Here is a 27677-nt window from a genome sequence, read left to right on the forward strand (position 1 = left end):
TAAAAAAATGTTTTAGCGTATAAATTTATTTTTGCAAACACTTACAGGGGTAGTTCCACGAACAGTACATTTTTTTAGAAATAGATCTTGGAATAATAATACGGTAAGTTCAACAATTGCACATGTTGAAAAAAATGTTCCTGTGCTGAGCTAATCTTATACATGTGCCACTGCTATGTACTGTGTAATGGCCCTGTCTGGCAGTGCAGGAGCTTCTCCAGTCCATGGTCGTCACAAGCCACACCTCCTGGCGGGGGTGGTGGCATAAGTCACTTATGATGAGTGACCATATATACGACACAACAGCTGCTACTTTCTGAGGTAATGCATTTCCCTGCCTGAGGTAACACAGGAGTGTTTTGGCTGCATCTACTGCCATCTGAGCTCATCATAAATCAAGTCAGTTACATAGGTGCTCTAGCTGACTTGATTTATGATGAGATCACAGGACTGGTGACAAGGTAGAAACACTCACTCTGATAAAACAGATAGATAGAAAAATGTGTTACCCCAGAAAGAAGCAGCTGTGAGCCCCCGCTGTTTTGTCTGTATGCTCACTTATCATAAGTGACTTAGGCCGGTTTCATATTTGCGGTTGTGTCCGCAGCATTTCTGCCACAATTATCTGCATGCGTTGTGTATTCCTATATTTAACATTAGGGACGCATGTGTCTGCGATCAGTTGCGTTTTGTCGCGTTTGACGACGTATGCGTTGTTTCGTCGTCTGCGGTTTGGGGCGGTAAACGCAACATGTAGTAATTTTAGAGGCGTCAATTTACCACCTAGAAACGTATGCGGTTGTTAGCGGAAGGAATGCGGCAAAAAAACGCATTACGGTCTATGTGAACGCATGCGTACCACATGTCTTTGCGTATGCATGCGTTTGATGCGCTTGCGTACTTCGGACTGCGCATGTCCAGGAACGGATTTAGACATGCCCATTAAAGACACACCCTCCTGGAAATATCAAACGCATGCGCATAAAAAGCGCAAATACATGTAAAAACGCATGCAAACGCGGCGTTTTTTTACCATCATGTGTAAGCTGATGCGGATAGAAAACGCTGCGTTATCAGACGTTTGCATGCGTTTTTGCATGCGTTTGTGGACAATACGCTGCAGACTTAACCGCAAATGTGAAACTAGCCTTAGGCTATGTGCACACGTTACGGATTTCCTGCGGATCCGCAGCGTTTTTTTGCAGTGCAGAACGCTGCAGATCCGCAAGTGATTTACAGTACAATGTAAATCAATGGTAAAAAAAAAAATGCTCTGCTAATGGTGCAGAAAATTCCGTGCGGAAACGCTGCGGATTAAAAGAAGTAGCATGTCACTTATTTTTTGCAGATCTGCAGCGTTTTTGTACCCATTCCATTATAGAAATCCGCAGGGGTAAAAAACGCAGTAAATCCGCAAAAAAAAAAACGCACAAAAAACGCGACAAATCCGCACCTGCGTTTTCTGCCAAGAGATGCAGAATCCACACCAGAAATTCCTATGCCTAATTCGCAACGTGTGCACATAGCCTTATGCTTCCATCTTGGCAAAAAGCTGTGGTATGTGCCGACCATGCACTGGAGCAGCTATGCATGGTGAGACACCGCAATTACACAGTACATAGCCCGGGCACATTTATAAGATTATCTCAGCACAGGAACATTTTTTAACATGTCCAACTGTGGAACTTAGCTATTCGAAGTTCTGTTAATAAAAATGTACTTTGTTCAAGGGACAACCCCTTTACCATAAAGGAACCGCTCTGAAGATCTAACCGGAAAAGGCAACATATGAAAACTGAAGAAAAAGCAAAGCCTTCTGCTTTAAACCTATCCACAGAAAATTGCCACCTTTCACTAACATAGTAAAGCTCTTTTAATACATTCATTTATTTTGGTATGCACCAATGAGATTGCTCAGGAACAATTAAATTAAGGCACTTTTGCAGAAATCAGTAACAGCAATATATTAGGTTAGGCTATATTATGTCCACATTTATAGTCAATGCACTTCTCTCCCTTCCTTTTTTAGAATGAACAAACAGGTAGTTGTGTTTGTTTAGTTAAAGTAAGCCCAACTCCTGAGATTACACAGATTTACTGCTAGAACCCGATGGAGAATGTGCTGTGAAGGACCAACATTTTGATTTGTCAACTTCAACCACCAATTACCATTATTCCAGGTGGATGATTACCTTCAGAAACCACGCACCACAGCTCATTAAGGCAAAAAATGTGCACTAAATATTGCCATTTAAAATACAGTCCATTATAAATTAAGCAGGGCTAAAAGAGAATTATCACTCATCAAGTTAAACCAAGAGGATTAAGGCATCAGAGTAAAAAAATAAAAGTAGTAATTACAATCCCAACTTAGACATCTTAATTCGAAATTAGGCAAAAATAAACAATTAGTCAATAACTGCATTGTATGATTTTGTAAGAATGAATATTAAGGTCACTTACATTTGTCCTGCAAATTGTCATGGGGGACCTCTCCCTGAGGACTTTCCTCCAAGTCTCCATAGTGTAATACCTTATGATTGGGTGACAGACGGCAATACCAAAACTTATCTGTAAAATAGACAATAATGGAATTCAATACACTAATCATGATCACTGCAAAACTAGAACATATTATGAAAAAAACAAAACGGCCCAATGCACAGTAAATATTATTCGTTACGAAGATTAGTGTCCATTTCAGTTCAATATAACGAACAAAATGGTTGGAAAGTAATGGGACACTCGGAATGCAAAATGCAATTAGGTATGTTTTTCACACCGCTAGTAAATTAGAACATAATCTACTGGTCATCTGTGCATTACAGAGTGCTGCAGCTGATCAGATGTCTGACTCATAGGTCTAATAACATTTCAAGCGAGAAACCACCTCAACTCAGAGGTGAAATCTGTGAAAAATCATTCACATTTATTAATTAAACAGTCACAAAGGCTTAAAGGGAACCTGACAATCAACTCATACTGCCCAAATCGCTGCCCATTAATCAAGCCTGGCTAAACAATTACAGACAGGTATGTTTTTAGACAAAATACAGGGGCTGACACATCAAAGTGTTTATGCAAAAGAAAAAAATCTATATATTTTAACAGTGACAACGCAGAGTTGTGCAAACAATTTGCGACTATTGATATTTTCACAAGTTTCAAAACAAAACTGTCAAAATGGGTGAAGATGGGGCAGGACGCTGCGTGGTTCCGCCTACCCATCAAAGTGTTCAAAACTGGCTGCGTTTCATACACCAGAAATGTGACTCCAGTACTTGAACTGAGAAACATTCTGATTACTGATAAGATGCGATATTCACTAAGTGGCGTGAGCCTTTTAATTAATTCGGCACATCTTATTCCTCTTATTCCTGCATGCCATTCTTAACAAATTGGGGTCATAGCTTATGTACCCGTGTGCCTTGTTATCTGCACATGTTTAATGTATTTGTCTATATTTGTCTCGTATTCACATGTAAAGCGCCATGGAATAAATGGCGCTATAAAAATGTATAATAATAATAATAATAATAAATAGCTTGAAGAAGCGGCCAGGGGACATACACAGTTTGAAGAGCTAAGAGCCAGCCGATGACGATAGGCAAAGACCAGACTAGCACTGGTTCTGGCTCTGGCCAGGTATATAGACTACGTCTTCTCTGAAATGCAGGAGCGTTTCAGAGTAAAACATACATGGCTGCAATCATAGCTTGGGCAGAATGAATCAACTGACAGTATCCCTTTAAATGGCACCCTACTCCTTTGCCACGAAGCAGTCACAAATACTGGGAATAAAAAATGTTTTGTTTTACCCATAACTCGTGAATACAAATATTTAACATGCCGCATGGATCTAAAATATTGTAGAAATAGCATTATTTCTAGCTATATAATATCCCAACATTCCTGTGATGCTACATAGAGACAAAATAAGCTCTATCTCATGATGTATTTTGGAGACTCCCTAAATTATGCTCACAAAGAGTTTTTTTTACGTGGACTTTAGAGTGGATGATATAGGTGTTTTGTAGAATTATTTTCGGCTATTTAACTTCACTGATCGAACATTTATAAATTCATACCCCAATACGGAGCTTCCTACTAAATAGATGTGAAGTAGCTATACGTCTAAGAAAGAACTGGCAGTAGAAAAGGGGTGTTCATACTTGGTCCTCAACACTCTCTAAGAACTATGCTTACATACCGAGGTTTTCTCACACATTAGATGTTTGCATACATGCGCTATCCATGTTTTTCGCGGGTAGCTCTCGTAGCTGTAATAGTCTATGGAGCAATGCAACATTTTTCCAACTGAGTAATCTATGCACACTTTTTCACGTACTGCTAGGAGTAGAAAAGCATTTTTTTTTCATAAAAGAAAACGGATGAAACAGTCATCAAAAAACACTGACGAAACCCGGGCCGAATATCTCGTATGAGAAAATCACTGATATGTGCATGTCATTCATTGTATGGTCTGGCTGGGTGTGGAGAATTTTGTTATGTGGCCTAGAAATAATCATACAAGTCATTTTTAGCCCAGAAGCCAGTTCATACAAAAACTTATAATAGACTAATTACTCTATAGATTGTGAGCTTGTGAACTGGAATGCAGGGAAGTCTTCTTGCCATTTCCAGTTGGACGATGATGGCATTTGTCCACACCTTGCATCATTGGAACGCACAGATGTCACTTCTGGTGGGACACTGACGTCATCTGTCAGCGTTCCATGTTCAATGGACTGCAAACAGGCTCTCTCGGAATGCAAATATCACATAGACTGTGGTCAGAGTCTGTACGGGGCATCTAATAATATGCCCAAACCGGGCAACAGAACTGGCGCTATTAAAGGGAAATAATGAATTTATCCCGAACTTATTTTAATGTGCATTTTTTCCTATATTACAGCGATAAAACGTATGCAATTTTGGCACTTTGCATTTTTTTCTGTTTATGGTGTTCACCTATAGGGTTATTAATTACCGTATTTTATATTTTCATAAATTTGACTTTTCTGGACGTGGTGATATCACACATGAATTTTTTTATTATCTTTATTTTTAAGGGAGGTGATACGAACTTTTATGATTTTTTTTACTTTATTTATTAGATCTGTTAGGGGGCTTGAACCGCTCGTACTGTACTATACACAGCAGTTACTACAGTGTTGCTTCATATAGTAAAAATTATGGTTTTCTTTGATGCCTGGCCACTGACTTGGTTACAGAGGAGCAAAATGATGACAGGCACACAGAAATTGAACAGATCCCTAGCTGTCATAGCAACTCATCGGTGTCCTGGATTGCGTTATGAGGGGCACCGATGGGTGCACAGAATGACATGCCGGCAAGCTATTAATGTATGGTCAGAGTTTGTTGGTAGAATTTAACAGGTTAACAGTTGTGGATGGAGCTGTACTCCACCAGCCACTTTTAGAAGCAGGTCCTGGATATGTGTCACAGCTATTATCTGCCAGGCTTACCCCGAGCCCGAACTATATACCTGCTCTCGACTTGCACAGTACATGTAAGCGGAATGTCGGTAAGGGGTTTAACAAATCACTAAAGAGGGTCAAGATTAGTAATAAAAAAGCACAAGATTAATATCTGCTCAAGAAAACCTAGAGAACATCTGATACCAATCTCACCTGTGTTCTGACATTAGCCCTGATAGATTTAGAAACTGAAGTGGAATAGATAATGGAATCTAGACAGGAACACACCCAAGTCTATTCATCTGATTTATGGGAAGTGAATAAGGCTACTTTCACACATCAGGTTTTTTGTTTCAGGCACAATCTGGCTTATTTTATAAAAAAACGGATCCGTCGAAAATAGTGAAAAACTGATGTGACGGATCCATTTTTCTGCTGGATCCGTTTTTGTTTTTCACCCGGGAATGCAGTGACTTCCTGTTCCGGGGTGGGGGAGAGAGAGGAGAGAGAGGCGAGAGAGAGAGAGAGAGAAGAGAGGAGAGAGATATTCCAGAATGGCAAAATGCATGATTTCTGTTAAAAACTGGATCCGGTCGCCGGATTAGGCCATTTTTACCTGCGTTTCATACATTTTTGGCTGGATCAGTTATTGTGCACTTTTCCGCCGGACAGAAAAAAACATTGCTATGGACGTTTTCTCCGTCCACCGGAAAACCAATTTTTGACGGATCCGGTAAAAAAGCGGATGAAACGTTGGGACATCAGGTGCAATCCGGCGCTAATTCAACTCTATGTTAAAAAAAAACCCCGTATCTGGCGGAAAAAAAAACACAGATCCGTTTTTTTAAAAATTCGCCGGATTGTGCCTGATGCAAAAAACCTGATGTGTGAAAGTAGCCTTACTGTCAGGGACAGAGAAGTCCGGATAGAAGGAGATCTGAATATTGTTGTACATGAACTCAACGTTTCAGACAATTTGTTTTTATTTCTGTATTTAATCAATATTATTCCTTCATAAAAAGTATTAGCTTAAAGTACTTGCAGATATAATTGAAAATGTAATGGAAAATCAACATTGTCTTGCGATAAGGGCTATATTCCTATCTTACTTATATCATCCTGTGCAGGCTTACTCACTATCTGGACTATCTGGACTGCAACATACTCAATTCACAGAAGTTAGTGAAAAAAAATAGTGAGAAAGGGTAGAAATACGTTATGACTTCCATTGCTAAACTCAAGATTTGTGGACGGTCAAACCTGTTGCTTATTCACTCCTGCTACGAAAGCCCTAGCATGGATTTAGGCCATTCCCACATATGACAGGACAATGAGTGAGAATAAAGGATCTCACATGTTGATTACACTCCCTGAGGTATTTCTGACCGCTTGTGCTTGTAGTTGAGATTGCAATAAAACTACCATCAGAGTAACTTTTACATTAGCAGTGGCTGGCCACAGGCATAAACTCCTGGAAAGGGAGACATTCTTAAAGGGAATCTGTCAGCAGGATTGTGCTGAGTAACCTACAGACAGTATCAGGGTGGCGCTGTTGTACTGATTAAAATGATACATTGGTTGATGAAGAAATCCGTCTTGTGGTTGGTGTTCAATCTTTATTTTCAGTTAATGAGATTCTCATGCTTCGGGGCGGCCTGTGGGGGGTCTTCATGTGGTGCTCTGCTAACATATTCATATGTATGGCTTATGACAGGTCACTGATCCCTCAGTGACCGGCCCCCTAATTTACATACTGAATATTACAAGTATTGAAAAAAAAAATCACATTCAGCAAGCACGAGCCTGTCATTAACTGAAAATAAAGATTAAACAACAACCACAAGATGATTTTAACAACCCAGGGTTAAAACTGGGAAACTATTAAAATACCAAGCTCATTTTGCAAGAACTGTGTCTTCCAATACTTTTACAAGGACTTGTACAGCTCCCGATGCGATACTCGAGATCCCAGAGACTTCTTTCTATACAGACAACCTTGGTAGTGCATATTGCACGGCAGAGTGGAGGCACTGGGTGTCCCAATCCAAGAGAAGAACACTGAAAATGTCATTCAATTACAGGTCTCAAAAAATTAGCATATAGTGTTAAATTTCATTATTTACCATAATGTAATGATTACAATTAAACTTTCATATATTATAGATTCATTATCCACCAACTGAAATTTGTCAGGTCTTTTATTGTTTTAATACTGATGATTTTGGCATACAACTCCTGATAACCCAAAAAACCTGTCTCAATAAATTAGCATATCAAGAAAAGGTTCTCTAAACCAGGGGTCCCCAACTCCAGTCCTCAAGGCCCACCAACATGTCATGTTTTCAGGATTTCATTAGTCTTGCCCAGGTAATAATTGCATCACCTGTGCAATGCAAAGGAAATCCTGAAAACATGACCTGTTGGTGGGCCTTGAGGACTGGAGTTGGGGACCCCTGCTCTAAACGACCTATTACCCTAATCTTCTGAATCAACTAATTAACTCTAAACACATGCAAAAGATACCTGAGGCTTTTATAAACTCCCTGCCTGGTTCATTACTCAAAACCCCCATCATGGGTAAGACTAGCGACCTGACAGATGTCAAGAAGACCATCATTGACACCCTCAAGCAAGAGGGTAAGACCCAGAAAGAAATTTCTCAACAAATAGGCTGTTCCCAGAGTGCTGTATCAAGGCACCTCAATGGTAAGTCTGTTGGAAGGAAACAATGTGGCAGAAAACGCTGTACAACGAGAAGAGGAGGCCGGACCCTGAGGAAGATTGTGGAGAAGTGGAAACATCCAGAGCCACCGTGCACAGGCGTGTGCAGGAAATGGGCTACAGGTGCCGCATTCCCCAGGTAAAGCCACTTTTGAACCATAAACAGCGGCAGAGGCGCCTGACCTGGGCTACAGAGAAGCAGCACTGGACTGTTGCTAAGTGGGCCCAAGTACTTTTTTCTGATGAAAGCAAATTTTGCATGTCATTCGGAAATCAAGGTGCCAGAGTCTGGAGGAAGACTGGGGAGAAGGAAATGCCAAAATGCCTGAAGTCCAGTGTCAAGTACCCACAGTCAGTGATGGTGTGGGGTGCCATGTCAGCTGCTGGTGTTGGTCCACTGTGTTTCATCAAGGGCAGGGTCAATGCAGCTAGCTATCAGGAGATTTTGGAGCACTTCATGCTTCCATCGGCTGAAATGCTTTATGGAGATGAAGATTTCATTTTTCAGCACGACCTGGCACCTGCTCACAGTGCCAAAACCACTGGTAAATGGTTTACTGACCATGGTATTACTGTGCTCAATTGGCCTGCCAACTCTCCTGACCTGAACCCCATAGAGAATCTGTGGGATATTGTGAAGAGAAAGTTGAGAGACGCAAGATCCAACACTCTGGATGAGCTTAAGGCCGCTATTGAAGCATCCTGGGCCTCCATAACATCTCAGCAGTGTCACAGGCTGATTGCCTCCATGCCACGCCGCATTGAAGCAGTCATTTCTGCCAAAGGATTCCCGACCAAGTATTGAGTGCATAACTGAACATTATTATTTGATGGTTTTTTTGTTTGTTATTAAAAAACACTTTTATTTGATTGGATGGGTGAAATATGCTAATTTATTGAGACAGGTTTTTTGTGTTATCAGGAGTTGTATGCCAAAATCATCAGTATTAAAACAATAAAAGACCTGACAAATTTCAGTTGGTGGATAATGAATCTATAATATATGAAAGTTTAATTGTAATCATTACATTATGGTAAATAATGAAATTTAACACTATATGCTAATTTTTTGAGAAGGACCTGTATTACAGACTCCTACCGTCCTATTTCTCTACTCAATACAGTTCTCTACTCAATGCAGATAAGGTTTTAACCAAGATCCAAGTTACAAGTTTTAAGCACCACTCCAGTGGTTGTGTTTTTTCTTATTTTTTATTTCAGAGCTGGAGTGGTGCAATGAATGTAAGTTCCCTGCCCCTAGTATTATAGTCATCAGCCGCTGTTTTGTTTTGCTCTTGGCACCACTCCGATCTTGTGAACGTAACTTCTCACTGAAGTCAGAGGGAACGGTCACACGCTCTCAATGTAAGTCTATGAGAGCCTCGTTCTGCCTCTAATAGACTTACATTGAGTAGTGACTTCCACATCGCTCAGCAAACACAGGTCACAAACGGCAGAAGAACGACCAGAGCTGTGCCGATAACAGATGAAGACAGTGGTTGGTAAGTATAATAATGGCAGGGAACTTTACATTAGTGAAACCACTCCAGGGGTAAAATAAATAAAAATGCTGGAGTGGTGCTTTATACTGGGTCAACCATTCATACTTCATCTGAATCAAAAGGATTCATTCTGGGTAGGGCTACACACAAGATATCCAGCGCCTCCACTTAAATATAGATTCAGCCCTCGATGATTAGTCTCCAGGCTTTATAGTGTCGTTAAAGATATGCAAAGCCTCATTATACATAAATGTAGAAAACAAAGACATGGACTGCACATCCAAAACTTATATATTGATCTATTTCAACTATCAAAATTTTACAAAACTGAACATGAGTTTCTTAATTTATTTTCTGATCAAAATGAGCGAAGATCACTGCCACATCATGGCAAACCTATTAGTTGGTTACTAACCTTAAAGCAAACCTGCTTTCTAGATTTTACAACACTAACAGCATGTAACTAACAGCTGGTTATTTTTTGTTTTTATTGGTATTAGAATTCACTTTTTTATATATTCACTTAGTTTTGGTGCTGTATGGTGGCCATTGTTGTTGTGGTGCCGAGCCTGTGAAGTGGTGTGACATGGAGCTGTGGGGGCTTTGCAGAATGGGTACTGTAGGACACCTGGATAGCTCCCCCTGCTTGTGCAGTATTGCTTCGGCGGTTGTGGCTGCACCTTTAAGGTTAGGTATACACTAATGCTATGTTCAAATGTTCAGTAATCATCCGTTACAACATTAAACGGGTTACACTGGCGCTCACCCTAAGAAACCACAATAATCCTTAGCTGCTGGGATACAGACAGAGTAGTGCCAACTGTGTCAATAGTCATAAAACATGTAATACAATATTGATCCCGCGCTTAAGGGTAAACCAGAAAAGAAATACTTCACATAGGTCCGGCTACACAGTACACCAAAGCTTCCACTTTTACTACCGTAGGTACCTGTGTAAATACCAACAAATCCCTCTGATGGCCAGAACACTAACGCATCTGTATGTTATATTATTCTACTGCTTCCAGCAGTAGGACTGTGTATAGCTGCAAGCTTACCTGTAAGTAATTGGTGCTGCAGCGTGCGATGAACTTACGTGTCTGCAAGGTGCCGGCCCACTGTTTGGAAATCAGCGTGTAAGGGCTACGGCACCATGTGCATTGGATGGTGAGGAACGATATGCAGCTAATGAAGCTCCGGCCAGTAGCGTCCCTAGGTGTTGCGCGGGGCAAAAAGAAAGATGGCTGATACGCTCTGTCTACTTGTGACACCACGTTCAGAATGGAGCGCAGAGGTGCTCAAAAAACAAGGGGACAGAGCTAACCTTATGTTGTATTAGATCCGTTACAACAGATTCGGCAACAATCCATTGACAAAAGCATTCACAACTTTTTTGTCTGGCTAAAAAAAAGAAATTTCAAGTGAATCCATTAGTAACATGAAGTCTGTGGAGAACATAGCCATTAAATAGTCATCCATTTTTCTTCCATTTGCATTGGATCCAATAAGCAAAAAATGGATCCTTTTCAAGTGGAAGAAAATGTATGGCTATGTATCATTTTCCACAGACTTCAATGTTAAAAATGGATGCAGTTGAAATAATTTTTTTTTTTAGTCGGACAAAATAGTTGAGTCAGCACAAGTATTTTTGTCATCGGGTTGCTGCTGGATCTGTTGTTATAGTTCTTATTAAGATGTGCTATTAAACCTCTAAAATAATTCCACTACATTGATGATGTTCTATGTTATGACCTGGTGGTTAGGAGCACCCGGAATGACCTGATAGTTAAAACTCACACAGGACAAGCTCTGGGATATGGGAGCTCTGCTGACCGCAATCCCTAATCCTATCACATACACTAGAAACAGCCGTGGAGCGCTCCTGACACTCCCTAGGCGCCTCGTCACAGCCTAAGAGCTAGCTAGCCCTAGAGATAGAAAATAAAGCCTACCTTGCCTCGGAGAAATTCCCCAAAGGAAAAGGCAGCCCCCCACATATATTGACTGTGAGTAAAGATGAAAGTCACAAACGCAGAAATGAAACAGGTTTCAGCAAAGGGAGGCCAGACTTACTAAATAGACAGAGGATAGGAAAGGTAGCTTTGCAATCAGCACAAAAAACTACAAAAGACCACGCAGAGTGTGCAAAAAGACCTCCGCACCGACTAACGGTGCAGAGATGCCACTCTGCATCCCAGAGCTTCCAGCTAGCAAGACAAAATCATGATATCCACCTGGACAAGAAAACAATGAACGAATTAGATACTATCAGGAACTTAGCTTCTGCTGGAGTAGACAAGTCACCAGAAAGATCCAAGAGCGAACTGAACAAATGCAGAAACATTGACAGCTGGCATGGAGTAACAATTAAAGTGGAGTTAAATAGAGCAGCCAACCAAAGGATAAACCACGTCACCTGTGTAAGGAACCTCAGAAGCAGCAACTCCACTCACAGCCACCAGAGGGAGCCCACGGACAGAACTCACCGAAGTACCATTCACGACCACAGGAGGGAGCTCGACAACAGAATTCACAACAGTACCCCCCCCTTGAGGAGGGGTCACCGAACCCTCACCAGAGCCCCCAGGCCGATCAGGATGAGCCAAATGAAAGGCACGAGCTAAAATAGGCAGCATGAACATCAGAGGCAAAAACCCAGGAATTATCTTCCTGACCATAAACCTTCCACTTGACCAGGTACTGGAGTTTCCGTCTTGAAACACGAGAATCCAAAATCTTCTCCACCACATACTCCAACTCCCCCTCGACCAACACCGGGGCAGGAGGATCAACGGAGGGAACCATAGGCGCCACGTATCTCCGCAACAACGACCTATGGAACACATTATGGATGGCAAAAGAAGCTGGAAGGTCCAAACGAAATGACACAGGATTAAGAACTTCAGAAATCTTATATGGCCCAATGAAACGAGGCTTAAACTTAGGAGAGGAAACCTTCATAGGAACATGACGAGATGACAACCAAACCAAATCCCCAACCCGAAGTCGGGGACCAACACAGCGCTGGCGGTTAGCGAAACGTTGAGCCTTCTCCTGGGACAATGTCAAATTGTCCACCACATGAGTCCAAATCTGCTGCAACCTGTCCACCACAGTATCCACACCAGGACAGTCCGAAGGCTCAACCTGCCCTGAAGAGAAACGAGGATGGAAACCAGAATTGCAGAAAAAAGGAGAAACCAAAGTAGCCGAGCTGGCCCGATTATTAAGGGCGAACTCAGCCAAAGGCAACAAGGACACCCAATCATCCTGATCAGCAGAAACAAAGCATCTCAGATATGTTTCCAAAGTCTGATTAGTTCGTTTGGTTTGGCCATTAGTCTGAGGATGGAAAGCCGAAGAAAAAGACAAATCAATGGCCATCTTAGCACGAAAGGACCGCCAAAACCTTGAAACAAACTGGGAACCTCTGTCCGAGACGATGTTCTCTGGATTGCCATGCAAACGAACCACATGCTGGAAAAACAATGGCACCAAATCAGAGGAGGAAGGCAATTTAGACAAGGGTACCAAATGGACCATCTTAGAGAAGCGATCACAAACCACCCAAATGACCGACATCCTTTGAGAAACAGGGAGATCAGAAATAAAATCCATGGAAATATGCATCCAGGGCCTCTTCGGGACCGGCAAGGGCAAAAGCAACCCACTGGCATGAGAACAGCAGGGCTTAGCCCGAGCACAAGTCCCACAGGACTGCACAAAAGAACGCACATTCCATGACAAAGAAGGCCACCAAAAGGATCTAGCCACCAAATCTCTGGTACCAAAGATTCCAGGATGACCAGCCAACACCGAACAATGAACCTCAGAGATAACTCTACTAGTCCATCTATCAGGGACAAACAGTTTCTCCGTTGGACAACGGTCAGGTCTATCAGCCTGAAACGTCTGCAGCACGCGCCGCAAATCAGGGGAGATGGCAGACAAAATTACCCCCTCTTTAAGAATACCCGCCGACTCCGGAACACCCAGAGAGTCAGGCACAAAACTCCTTGACAGGGCATCAGCCTTCACATTCTTAGATCCCGGAAGGTACGAAACCACAAAATCAAAACGGGAGAAAAAGAGCGACCATCGAGCCTGTCTAGGATTCAACCATTTGGCAGACTCGAGATAAGTCAAATTCTTGTGATCAGTCAAGACCACCACGCGATGTTTAGCTCCTTCAAGCCAATGTTGCCACTCCTCGAATGCCCACTTCATGGCCAACAATTCTCGATTGCCAACATCATAATTGCGCTCAGCAGGCGAGAATTTTCTAGAAAAGAAGGCACATGGTTTCATCACCGAGCCATCAGAACTTCTTTGCGACAAAACAGCCCCTGCTCCAATCTCAGAAGCATCAACCTCGACCTGAAACGGGAGCGAAACATCTGGCTGGCACAGCACAGGGGCAGAAGAAAAACGACGCTTCAACTCCTGAAAAGCCTCTACAGCCGCAGAGGACCAATTGACCACATCAGCACCTTTCTTGGTCAAATCAGTCAACGGTTTAGCAATACTAGAAAAATTAGTGATGAAGCGACGATAAAAATTAGCAAAGCCCAGGAACTTCTGTAGGCTCTTCACAGATGTCGGCTGAGTCCAATCATAAATAGCCTGAACTTTAACAGGGTCCATCTCGATAGTAGAAGGGGAAAAAATGAAACCCAAAAATGAAACCTTCTGAACTCCAAAGAGACACTTTGACCCCTTCACAAACAAGGAATTCGCACGAAGGACCTGGAACACCATTCTGACCTGCTTCACATGAGACTCCCAATCATCCGAAAAGACCAAAATGTCATCCAAATATACAATCATGAATCTATCCAGGTACTCTCGGAAGATGTCATGCATAAAGGACTGAAACACAGATGGAGCATTAGAAAGCCCGAATGGCATAACCAGGTACTCAAAATGGCCCTCAGGCGTATTAAATGCTGTTTTCCATTCATCGCCCTGTTTAATTCGCACAAGATTATACGCCCCTCGAAGATCTATCTTGGTGAACCAACTAGCCCCCTTAATCCGAGCAAACAAATCAGACATCAGCGGCAAAGGATACAGAAATTTGACTGTGATCTTATTAAGAAGGCGGTAATCAATACAAGGTCTTAAAGAGCCATCCTTCTTGGCCACAAAAAAGAACCCTGCTCCCAATGGTGACGACGACGGGCGAATATGACCCTTCTCCAAGGATTCCTTTATATAACTCCGCATAGCAGCGTGCTCTGGCACAGATAAATTAAACAGTCGGCCCTTAGGAAACTTACTACCGGGAATCAAATTAATAGCACAATCGCAATCCCTATGAGGAGGTAGGGCACCGGATTTGGGCTCCTCAAATACATCCCGGTAATCTGATAAAAACTCAGGGACTTCAGAAGGAGTGGAAGGCGAAATTAACAACAATGGAACATCACCATGTACCCCTTGACAAGCCCAGCCGGACACAGACATAGATTTCCAATCCAATACTGGATTATGGACCTGTAGCCATGGCAACCCCAAAACGACCACATCATGCAGATTATGCAACACCAAAAAGCGAATATCCTCCTGATGTGCAGGAGCCATGCACATGGTCAATTGCGTCCAGTATTGAGGTTTATTCTTGGCCAAAGGTGTAGCATCAATTCCTCTCAATGGAATAGGATACTGCAAGGGCTCCAAGGAAAAACCACAGCGCCTGGCAAACTCCAAGTCCATCAAATTCAGGGCAGCGCCTGAATCCACAAATGCCATAACAGAATAGGACGACAGAGAGCAAATCAGAGTAACGGACAAAAGAAATTTAGACTGTACCGTACCAATAGTGGCAGACCTAGCGAACCGCTTAGTGCGCTTAGGACAATCGGAGATAGCATGAGTGGATTCACCACAGTAAAAACACAGTCCATTCCGACGTCTGTGTTCTTGCCGTTCAGCTCTGGTCAAAGTCCTATCACACTGCATAGGCTCAGGCCTATTCTCAGAGAACACCGCCAAATGGTGCACAGCTTTGCGCTCACGCAAGCGCCGATCGATCTGAATGGCCAAGGACATAGACTCATTCAGACCAGCAGGCGTGGGAAATCCCACCATGACATCCTTAAGGGCTTCAGAAAGACCCTTTCTGAAAATCGCCGCCAGGGCACATTCATTCCACTGAGTAAGCACAGACCATTTTCTAAACTTCTGACAGTACACCTCCGCTTCATCCTGACCCTGACACAATGCCAGCAAGATTTTCTCTGCCTGATCCACTGAATTTGGTTCATCATAAAGCAATCCAAGCGCCAGAAAAAATGCATCAACATCACGCAATGCAGGATCTCCTGGCGCAAGGGACAATGCCCAGTCTTGAGGGTCACCACGCAACAAAGAAATAATGATTTTTACTTGTTGAGCGGGGCCACCAGAGGAGCGGGGTTTCAAAGCTAGAAACAGTTTACAATTATTTTTGAAATTCAGAAACTTAGATCTATTCCCAGAAAATAAATCAGGAGTAGGAATTCTAGGCTCTAACATCGGATTCTGAACCACAAAATCTTGAATGTTTTGTACCCTTGCAGTGAGATGATCCACACAAGAGGACAGACCTTGAATGTCCATATCTACACCTGTGTCCTGAACCACCCAAAGGTTTAGGGGAAAAGAAAGACAAAACACAGTGCAAAGAAAAAAAAATGGTCTCAGAACTTCTCTTACCCCTCTATTGAGATGCATTAATACTTTGGGCCAGCTGTACTGTTATGACCTGGTGGTTAGGAGCACCCGGAATGACCTGATAGTTAAAACTCACACAGGACAAGCTCTGGGATATGGGAGCTCTGCTGACCGCAATCCCTAATCCTATCAGCCGTGGAGCGCTCCTGACACTCCCTAGGCGCCTCGTCACAGCCTAAGAGCTAGCTAGCCCTAGAGATAGAAAATAAAGCCTACCTTGCCTCGGAGAAATTCCCCAAAGGAAAAGGCAGCCCCCCACATATATTGACTGTGAGTAAAGATGAAAGTCACAAACGCAGAAATGAAACAGGTTTCAGCAAAGGGAGGCCAGACTTACTAAATAGACAGAGGATAGGAAAGGTAGCTTTGCGATCAGCACAAAAAACTACAAAAGACCACGCAGAGTGTGCAAAAAGACCTCCGCACCGACTAACGGTGCGGAGATGCCACTCTGCATCCCAGAGCTTCCAGCTAGCAAGACAAAATCATGATATCCAGCTGGACAAGAAAACAATGAATGAATTAGATACTATCAGGAACTTAGCTTCTGTTGGAGTAGACAGGTCACCAGAAAGATCCAAGAGCGAACTGAACAAATGCAGAAACATTGACAGCTGGCATGGAGTAACGATCAAAGTGGAGTTAAATAGAGCAGCCAACCAAAGGATAAACCACGTCACCTGTGTAAGGAACCTCAGAAGCAGCAACTCCACTCACAGCCACCAGAGGGAGCCCACGGACAGAACTCACCGAAGTACCATTCACGACCACAGGAGGGAGCTCGACAACAGAATTCACAACAGTTCTATAATAATCTATACAGGCTCAAAACATGATCTGCATACTTTCCACAATAACAGGTTCCACCCAACCATCACTCTCACCCTCAACTTCTCAAAATCTCAAGTATATTTTCTGGACATGATCATATGCATCAAAGACCATACCATACAAACATCAATTTACCATAAACCAACAGGCCCTCTGTCATATTTTAGATGGACCAGCTTTCATCCAAGACACACAAAAATCCACTATCTGCAGTCAAGCTCTGAAATTCATTCTTCAGACAGTGAAGATAGAAAACTATGTCTGCTATGACTGAAAAAAACATCCTTACAACAAGATTACCATCCACTGGTATTAGATGAACAGATTCACAAAAGTCACAAGAAGCACTTTCCTGGTTACAAACAAAGAGGGGACAACAACATATGAGCATCCACAGAAAAAATGGTGCGTATCTTGATCCCATAAAGACCTCAGATTGAAAAAAATATTCCCAGAATTACCACTTCACTCCTACAGACAACCACCAAACTGAGGGAATCTCCCATGAGAAGTGTCCTTTCGTCACCATCAGAGCCTGGCAAATTCCCACGTAACCGTTAAAAATGCACGTTGTCTCCACACCCAACACAAAACAGGACTATAACATCCTGGATATACATCCTCCAATGTGGAGTACATAATACAGTGTACAAGCTGCCCTGAAAGTACATATTTTGTGGAAACTTAACAAAAAGTAAAATAAGGAATAAACTATACTATACGGAAAGAGCTGAACACCCCTGTGGAAAATACTTCTCTGGAATAGGACAAAGTATGACAGATTTAAAAGTCTTAATACTGAAAGGTCATTTTAGGAATGACAGAGAAGAACCTGGGAATTCAAGCTGATAAGGTTGTTCAAGTCTATGACAAAGGGACTCAATCTTACACCTGCATTTATGATTCACTACATGGACACATATCACACCTCCACTAGACTGACTCCAACCTATCCAATTGTAACTTTGGCTTATGTTTAGGAGGCATCATCCCATCCACCACATGCACAAATACATTGGTGCAACATCTTGTAAATGTTCTGCTCTCTTCCCAGTAATTCACTTGTAAAATAGACTGCCGAAGAAGCCTCTGTGCTCTGAAGGCTTGCAAATATAATTTTTGCAGTTATTCAATAAAGGTATCACTCTTAAAATGCTTTTGTATTTGTTGGTCATAAAAGAATTTACATATACAGACTGATCAGATGTTAGCGAAGAGAACCTCATGTTCAGTTTTGTACATTTTTTAGACTTTTACTCTTTTGTGCCAGGAATGTAATTGTTATGGCACAAAAAACTAGATGTTGTGTCTCATTGAAAACAACTGAAGAATAAATATATTCCAATGTAAAAAAAATCAAAAAATGTTGTATTTTAACTGGAGATATAGCTATAAATTTGAAAATGTACAAGCAGATGGTTGGAGGCGACAGACGCAGCTAAGTGTACTGGTAGCGCAGCTAAGTGTATTGGTGGGACATATTCCTACCAAGTCTGGTTATTTGGGTCCAGGGTGCTTCTTTTACGCATACTAAAGGGAACCTGTCACCAGAAAAGGCTATTAATCTGCGGATATGGAGTTAATCTGCAGGTTAGTAGCGTTATTAACCTGCATGGCACCTGCACATTGCCGGCAAACCAATCCAATAAAAAAATGATCTGCTGACCTATCAGATACTTTAGGAGGATTCGTTCTTTAAGGGCTCGTTCACATGAGCGTATAACTAGGGCAAGTGCAATCCAATAAAAAAAATAAACCAATGTTGTGCAATGAGGAAGTGCAGATGTAACACCGGTGTGTTTGTGCCTTGTTTCCTCAGCGTTACTCTGCATGTCTGTGCTCTTACCCTTTTCTCCTTTTCCCCTAATCAGATTGGATACTGTTGACTGTTACCTGCATGGATGCTGCTCAGTTCCCTGCTCTGCTGCGTAGCCGTACATGTGTTGTGGTGTCTTTGCTCCGCTGGTCGACCATCCGCGGGTTGTGAGGTCCTCTACAGCTGGTGCATGACTTTCCACATGTGTCTAAGCTTGCAGCCGCTGCCAGGTGCCCTAGGCCTCAGTTCCTGTGCTGGCTATGCTGTACTGGTTTCCGTCTGTGCTTAGGGTGCACGCGGCCACACCTTCCCTGCTTTTATTAGGGGCAGTGTGTGCGCTTGAATTGCTGTCCCCAGCCTATTGCTGATGGGCAACTTCTATTTAAAATTGACGGCTCTGCCTGTGAATCCTGGATCTGATGAGCCGATGTCCTGAGCTGCCGTGTCGAAATTCCTGGTCCTGTGCTGTCCGTGTCTTGCCTGTGCCCCTATGTCCAGCCAGTGTCTTGATATCCAGTTAGTGGTCCTGGTGGTCCAGCCCATGTTTCAGTCAGTCCCACTCGTGTTCCTGGACAGGCTCCTCCTCCGTGTTCCTGGGGAGTCTCCAGTCTTGCTTCCTGGTGACGGCTCTGCCCGTGAGTCCTGGATCTGACCAGCCGATGTCTTGAGCTTCCATGTCGGTGTTCCTGGATCTATGCTGTCCGTGTTTTGCCTGTGTCCAGATGTCCTGCCTGTGCACTAGGGTCCATCCTTTGATGACATCTGTCTGAGGTCGGTGTCTGATGTTCTCCTGCTGTGCCTGTGCTACGCCTGAGATCTGAAAGAGAGAGTCTCCTTATATGCCCATGCCAGATGACCCTGGACTGCATCAACCCGTGATGACCTCTTGCCGTCTGCTAACCTGTGAAGTTCACCCTTCCTTGATGTGCGGAATCGGGAGCCTAGCATTATGTCTTATGTTCTGTATGATGATCTAGTCCTGCATGTCACCACCTTGCCCACATGCTCAGCTGCCACAGACCTGGTCGCTGCCCTTCCCTAGTCCGGGTAGGCCCGGGTCCCCCTCTGTGGTCCAGTGGGTCCACATTCCCTTACCTCCTGGGATGCATGCCCCACATCCTCTTGGCCTGGCGGCGTGGGAGCGTAAGCTAACTAAGCTAAGCTAAGCTTCGACCATCCGCCGGATCGTGACAGCAGATCTGAGTTTTTTTCTCATCTATATTTGGCATGAGGAAAAAAATTACAGCATGCTGTGATTTGACTCTGAAATTGGATGGGTGCGAGAAAAAAAATCAGATACTATACGGACCATCAATATGGCATCTGATTTTTACGTATACATTGCAGAGTCAAAAAAAGGATTGCACATGGATGACAAGTGAGAAAAAAATTCATCCACCTTTTCTGGTTCCAGAAAAGTTGGATGAATTTTTTTCTCACTTGTCATCCTTGTGCAATCCTCACCACTTTTATATACGCCTGTGTGACCCCAGCCTCAGGATGTAAAAAGTTCTATATTTAACTGTGTGTAAATAATGTTTTGGTCTCTGAGAAACAACATTTAAATGATGTGACAAAGGTTGGATTACACCATATAAATTAAAGGGGCCTAGTCTAGAGAGATCGACAAAGTGACAATAAAATAATATTTTGGCAATCTAAACCATAAATTAAGCTTTTTAATTACAGAGACCAAAACAAGCTGGTAAACACTGTGCTTGCGATAATTGCATTTGACGCCAGCCTCTGGTAAATATATGCAAAACTCAATTATTTACATAATGATTTATTTAAGTTTGTTATATTTCTGATTCCTTGTGTGGAATAATATTGCAGAAATCAATGCTGACAAGAGAGTGAAAAGAGCCATAATAAACAAATATCTGAAATCAGATGTGTTATGTCCCAGCAGACTGGTATTGCCTTATCCTAGGTGAGTGTAAAGCTACTTTCACACTAGCGTTGGCCCGTCGCAGTGCGTCGGGCCGACGTACCGACGCATCCTGTGACAACGCAGCACAACGGGGGCAGCGGATGCATTATTACAACGTATCCGCTGCCCCATTGTGAGTTGCGGGGAGGAGGGGGCAGAGTTCCGGCCGCGCATGTGCGGTCGGAAATGGCGGACACGACGCACAAAAAAAGTTGCATGTAACTTTTTTTGTTCCGACGGTCCGCCACAACACGACGCAACTGTCGCACGAGGGTTGCGACGTGTGGCAATGCGTTGCTAATGTTAGTCTATGGGGAAAAAATGCATCCTGCAGCCAACTTTGCAGGATGCGTTTTTTCACCAAAACGACGCATTGCGACGTGCATCGTACGACGCTAGTGTGAAAGTAGCCTAAGCCATTAGATCTGTCCCTTTCCTTGCACTAATACCTACAGGCTCAGTATTTCTTCAGAGGGTCACATTTACTGACACAAGCTGTCAAGGGATGAATTCTGCCTGACAATTAAATAGTACTTCATATTCACATTGACGTGTCACTATCAGCTTATGGCAGCACTGCATTTATTTCTTGAGTAGGAAATATGGCATGCATAAAATACATTCTAGAAGACTGGCAGACACCGACACTGGCAGATATGCATTACTAAGTTATAGCAAGCAATTGAATGCCAGCATTGTGCAGAGCAACAAAACCGGTAAGGTTCATGAAAATCATATTGAATGTGTAGGCACTTCAATTATTAATGGCTCCGTGGGGAAGTTTAATAAATTTGTCAATGTAGCCAGGTATGTAGAACAGATGTATGAATTATTTGTCACAAAGAACGACAGAAAAGAAGTAACTCAAATTATTAGCAGACAAGAATAAGTACATACACTTACAAGACCAAGATTAACAAAAAAGGGCACTGCTATTTGAAATTTAGTTTTCCTTTCCATTTATTTTGCTATTTTTGGCATAAAGCACATACTGCAAAACTTATTGCCATTTTAAAAATAATAGGTCAAGGAGCAGCTTAGGCTGGGTTCACATTGCGTTGGGCGCGTCCGTTAGACGGACTACGTTACACCGCGGCATTAACGCGGTATAACGTAGTCCATTAAGGCCGCCATTAATTCCTATGTCGGACGCATTGCTAGGGCACGCTAGGGATGTGCCGGCATTGAGTGACGGACCCTGTGACGCGGGCTGCAGCGTTTCCGGGTCCGTCACTGCTAGTGCAGATAGAGCTAGCAGATGCTCGATCTGCGCTAGCGTGCTGCCATACCGGCACTTGCGTTTACAGCAGCCCGTTACCGTATGCTGCTGTAAACGCAATGTGAACCCGGCCTTATAGAGTACAGTTCTAGACACACAGAATACAAATACCGGTAATTTCAGCCTCAATTACCTTTTTGTAAAAGGTGAAACATGATGAATGATGGTCAGAAGCCATCTGGCTTAGCATTACTGTGTGAGCCACACACAAACTAAACACACAAATAAAGAAAGTACACACCGATCATTAGCCTGACTCAGGGTTTCGTCTTAACCAATGTGGCTTCTTCTTTTGATTAGCCCGAACCTGGGTTATGCTACTGATCAGCATTTACCACAAGGTGTCTGATTGTTTGGCTTTTATCTACAAGTGTGTTTTTTTTATTTCTTTGCGAGTATAACTAATAAACTATTTTCTTTATCCATCTGTTGGTTTTGCACTAATCCTCTCATGATTGTTCAGATGCCGTTCAATTGACTTGTGACCATTCTATGTTTTTCATCCATGAAAAATCAAGGTCAGTTGTACAGACATTACACTGAACTAACAAAGACATTTTGTGCTTCGACTTCTTCATTTCAATTCTCTCTTACGAACGGTCTACGGTGGTCAGTTTACATCTTAAACTCTGACGCACATTGTAGCATAATGTATTCTTTCTTTACAGGTTTGCTGTATCTTATGAGATTCTGGACTCGCCCTACTTACGTAGCAGCTCCGTTTTTGTCTTTCAGCTTGACGTGGCTACACATACTAATTTCATTCCAACAAGCTAAATAAAAATATGCACATGCTGTCTATATGCTGGAAAGTACAGTCGAGCCCAAACACATTTGGACAGTGACAGAACCTTCTGCCCTTTTGCCAGTACAATGGATTTTGAATAAAGCCATCAAGATATGACTAAAGTGTAGACATTTGGAAAATTCCAGAAAAGTCCTCACTGAGTCTCTCAGGTATAAACACAGCCAATATCTGCCGCATTACTTTTCAAAAATACTCTTAATTCAGATATACCAAGAGTATTTGTGGTTATTCAGGAAAAAAAAACACAAATTGAAAAAGAAACCCAAAAGCGGTTTGTTGCAACCATGTCAAGAGTAGGTTAGAAAAATGGAATCTTACTAAATATCAGAGAAAGTCAGCAAATACAATGATGAAAAACACTCGAGCATATCAACTAGAAATACATCTTGCAGTCTATATGACTAACTGAGATCAATCGTCTTGGGATACATTTCATGCTCCAGATAGCACCACACATGTATATTTAAGCAGAACTAAAAAAATATTCACAAGCTCCTATTTTAAGTGAATATAAAATTATGTGTTTCAATCTAAACAAGGCTTTATGGATAAGCTGAATAATGTTTCTGTTGGTTGAGAATCTTGTAAATGTTATATTGATATAACAATATATATATTGTGTCTTAATGTCAGTGGAGAGATGGAATTACCTTAATTAGGCAACATAAAATTAAATCATTAAAGGGTTTCTGCAAGCAATCAATATCAGATCGGTGGCAGACCATCACCTGGCATCCCCACTGATCAGCTGTTATTAGCTCCGGCGGTGGTCGGCTGTAAACAATACATGGAGCTGTCTCTGCCCAGTACTGCTTTACAACTACTATTTGGAAGTAATAATAGTTGATCAGTGCAGGTGCTTGGATGTCAGACAACCACCAAGCCGATATGGATATTCTATCCAGAGGTCATAAATATCCCCGTTGCTAATAAATAAATAGATTTGTGTTATTAGTAATTATCACCTAGCCCCAGGAAAGTGGATAACTTCCTGATCGCTAGTGGCCTGATTGCTGGAACCGACGATCCCAAAAACCAGGGACTCCGAATGGAGTGTGAGTTGATCATGAGCACTTCCACTCCATTCCGTTTTTATTGGAATCGCCGAAGCAGTCGAATGGTCTTTGGCACTCCCATTAAGAACAAATGGAGTGGAAGTGAACATGATCGACCACCATTCCCGGTTCTCAGGATCTATGGGGATCCCTGTGGTCGGATCCCCAGTGATCAGGAGGATCATTCCGTGAATAGAGAGTAACTTCTAAACTTGGTAAAACCCCTTTAGTTAGAGAGAATGTTTAAACAAAACAGAAACAAGACATCTCAGGCTTATTTAAAAAGCACAAAATGCCTCTGATGCCATAGTTATACATTCAACACTTGTGTCTACATCTGCTTATACAGAATAGAAGGGAATGCTTAAAAACAATTCTCTGTCTTTTAAGTTGATTGTTCTGATTGCCCCTTTTGGATCAGATATGACGGTCTATGTTCTCATATATCTAATAAAATAAATGTTATTCCAAATCATTAATCATTTGAAGGATTTGTGAGACTCTAAATGTAAATGTACATGAATGACTTCATAATATACCCAACTATCAGTCCAGACATGCGAGTCTGTATCCTCTACTCTTGATCAATCTGCCGCATAAGGGAATACAAGCAGTTGACAAGAGTGACATATCAATTTGGAGCTACATAATGCCTCTTTTCAGGCGGATGCTAGCCTTATTATATGGAGTTTATCCGATTTTCAATTTTTTGGTTTTCGTTATCAGTACACTGGCTGTATACCTGCCAGTCAGCCACAGTGCCAGCAACCCGTTTCTAATTAAAGAAAAACAGTGCTTGTTCTCGGAAGAAAGAGAAGACAAGAAAAAAGACATATGTCGGAGACTAAAACGTATCTTTGCTTTTATACAATTCCATTTCCTTCATTTTGATTCTGTGCCTCAGTCTTTGAAAACTGAAGTCTCCTATTCTCATCTAAAACACTTTCTGGAGATTATTTCAAGAACATTGTATTCATAAAAAATAGCTTTTCTAAGCCATAATGTGAGCAGTAAAGAACCCGAGCTGCATGAGTGCTGGGGCTGTTTAAGGGCATTTACCGTACCCTGCAGGCACAAAATAATAAAACAACTGGGTTCATACACGAAAAGATTTACCTAAATAAAGTAAGGTCCTTCATTGGACCCATTTACTGTATATTGTTAGAGCTGTGACAACGGGAGTACTTGATTTAAACTACAATACCATTAAATTAGTATTTAAAGCTTTCAGTTTTTTCACATATAGAGAGGAATTTTTAAGTGAGTTTTGCTACTAGCTGCATTACCTTTATTTGCACCAAACTGATCAAAGGGTTGCATGATGCTTCAGAAATTTTCCACATCTTATGACATGTTTTTTGTCTAGAACTGATTTTTCACTTTTTATGTCACCTTTATATAAAGTAGCAATTCATAGCTCTACCTTAAGCCTCATTTAATAGCTAAGCATGCTCAGATTACAACCACTGTTTGATTAAATCAGCCATCATGTGTGGGGAAAGATATGGGCTTGGTTTGCGAGCCTCCAACAAAGGCAGGGACATGACCTTTGACGTAAATGTACTGGAAGTCAAAGGTCATAAAGGGGTTAAAAGGGTTGTCCCACAAACAAAGTGTCATGGTTTGGACTGGGTTCATGCCCTGCCCTCTCAGGTTAATTGTATGTGGCCTCCTTTCGAATTTGGCAGGGATATTTATATCCACTCTGAACCTGGATTCCCTGTCAGTTATACTTTAGTTCTGTCGGTGTGTCTGACCGCCTGATGTGCGTGTGCATACTGTGTTTGTTTGACTGCTTTCCTTGGTTCTGACCTCCTGGCATGTCTGTTCTGATTTTGTCAACTTGCGTCTCTTTCGAAATTTCATTGCTTGGCTCGGCTTCCTGATCCCCAGCTTTCACCAGACTATCCTTCCGTCTCACCCCCCGGTACCTCATTGACTTCCCGGTTTTGACCTCGGCACGTTTGACTTCTCTCTGGCGCGTCTGGCTCCCCAGCACTCTGGCACCTGTCTCCGCCCTCGGCCACTCCCCTCAGTCACGTGGTTCAGGTCCTGCCTGCTACCCGATGAGTTCGCCGCCGCCCACCTTCCAGCAGGTACTCCCGGGGTTTGTGACACATTATCTACCAATGTCCTTTTTTTGGGACGCCTAATCTTTAGCTTCTAGCAATTAAGTTTTTATAATTACGGTAGGTCCAATTTTTTGTGTTGTGTTTGTAAAATGAATGTTTTCAAAATAGTAAATCATGTCATTGTCATTTTTAATTGAATATTGGGACACCCTTTTCTGAAAAATCCGTACTTGTAAAAATTTTAATTTGGCAAGTAATGGGTTAATCAATAGCTCTTTGAATAACAAGTTCCACAACTGGATGTATTAAAAAAAAATGTTCCTGTGCTGAGATAATCTTCTAAATGTACTGTGTAATGGCTGTGTCTGACCGTACAGGGACATGGTCTTATCATACCACAGCTCCTGGGCATGGGGGCAAGCAAAAGAGTATACAGACATTACAGCAGGGGGATCACAGCTGAGTCCCTCTGTGAGGTAAAGCATGTTTTTAAACAGAGAACCCAAAAAGAGACAGCACTATAAGGAACCAAGTAAAATGAAGTCAATTTTTATTAAGGTATAAGTACAAAAAACAGTAAAAACCAGTTTAAAACCAGACAAGGGAGAAGAACAGGAAAAGACAATGATCACCAAACTCAGGCAGTGTGGTATCCACAGGTAGTAACTATGTTAAAGACTATTATAATGGAATAACATCTAAAGCATATCATAACACCGCAAACTGGCCCCAGTGCAAGAGTACATACCATCTAGGGGTTAAATAATGACAGTGCAGTGTATTGCCCATAACCTTGCACACCCCCGGAAGAAGGCACCGCGCCGAAACGCGCGTTGGGGTTCCTGGCAGTGTGGTCTCCCCCTCAGGTAATATGACATACTAATTCTTTGGCTATATATCTTTTGGCTGTCATCACCACTGGCTTTGCTGTGCAAGGTTATGGGCAATACACTGCACTGTCATTATTTAACCCCTAGATGGTATGTACTCTTGCACTGGGGCCAGTTTGCGGTGTTATGATATGCTTTAGATGTTATTCCATTATAATAGTCTTTAACATAGTTACTACCTGTGGATACCACACTGCCTGAGTTTGGTGATCATTGTCTTTTCCTGTTCTTCTCCCTTGTCTGGTTTTAAACTGGTTTTTACTGTTTTTTGTACTTATACCTTAATAAAAATTGACTTCATTTTACTTGGTTCCTTATAGTGCTGTCTCTTTTTGGGTTCTATGTTTACTTGCTGTCGCACTGAACCGTAGTTATATATCCACGCACCCTGGGTACTTTTGTATTGTGGTGCTTGTATGATCTGGCATATATGTTCTATGTTTTTAAACAGGCAGGGAAATGCTTTACCTCAGAGAGCAGCAGCTGCGATCCCATTCTGTAATGCCTGTATACTCTCTTTTGCTTCCTCCCCAGCCAGGAGATGTGGTATGTTCAGACCACGTTCCTGCACGGTCAGACACAGGCATTACATATAGCAGGGGAACATTTAAGTCA

At 42.3% G+C, this 27677-nt stretch overlaps 1 protein-coding gene across 6 annotated transcripts in view; it reads right to left on the reverse strand.

Moving 5' to 3' along the window:
* The window catches only part of ELMO1 (engulfment and cell motility 1), a 562162-nt gene that overhangs the window by 30448 nt on the left and 504037 nt on the right, over positions 1 to 27677 (reverse strand). For all 6 annotated transcript variants that reach the window (XR_011314008.1, XM_069730235.1, XM_069730236.1 and 3 more), the window contains one exon: positions 2464 to 2571. Coding sequence is in view for 5 of the 6 variants with exons in the window: in XM_069730235.1 (XP_069586336.1) it covers positions 2464 to 2571 (108 nt within the window). In the remaining variant the exon portion in view is untranslated. The remainder of the gene's footprint in view (positions 1 to 2463; positions 2572 to 27677) is intronic.

This window comes from Ranitomeya imitator, chromosome 6, assembly GCF_032444005.1.
Source record: "Ranitomeya imitator isolate aRanImi1 chromosome 6, aRanImi1.pri, whole genome shotgun sequence".
Taxonomy (NCBI): Eukaryota; Metazoa; Chordata; class Amphibia; order Anura; family Dendrobatidae; genus Ranitomeya; species Ranitomeya imitator.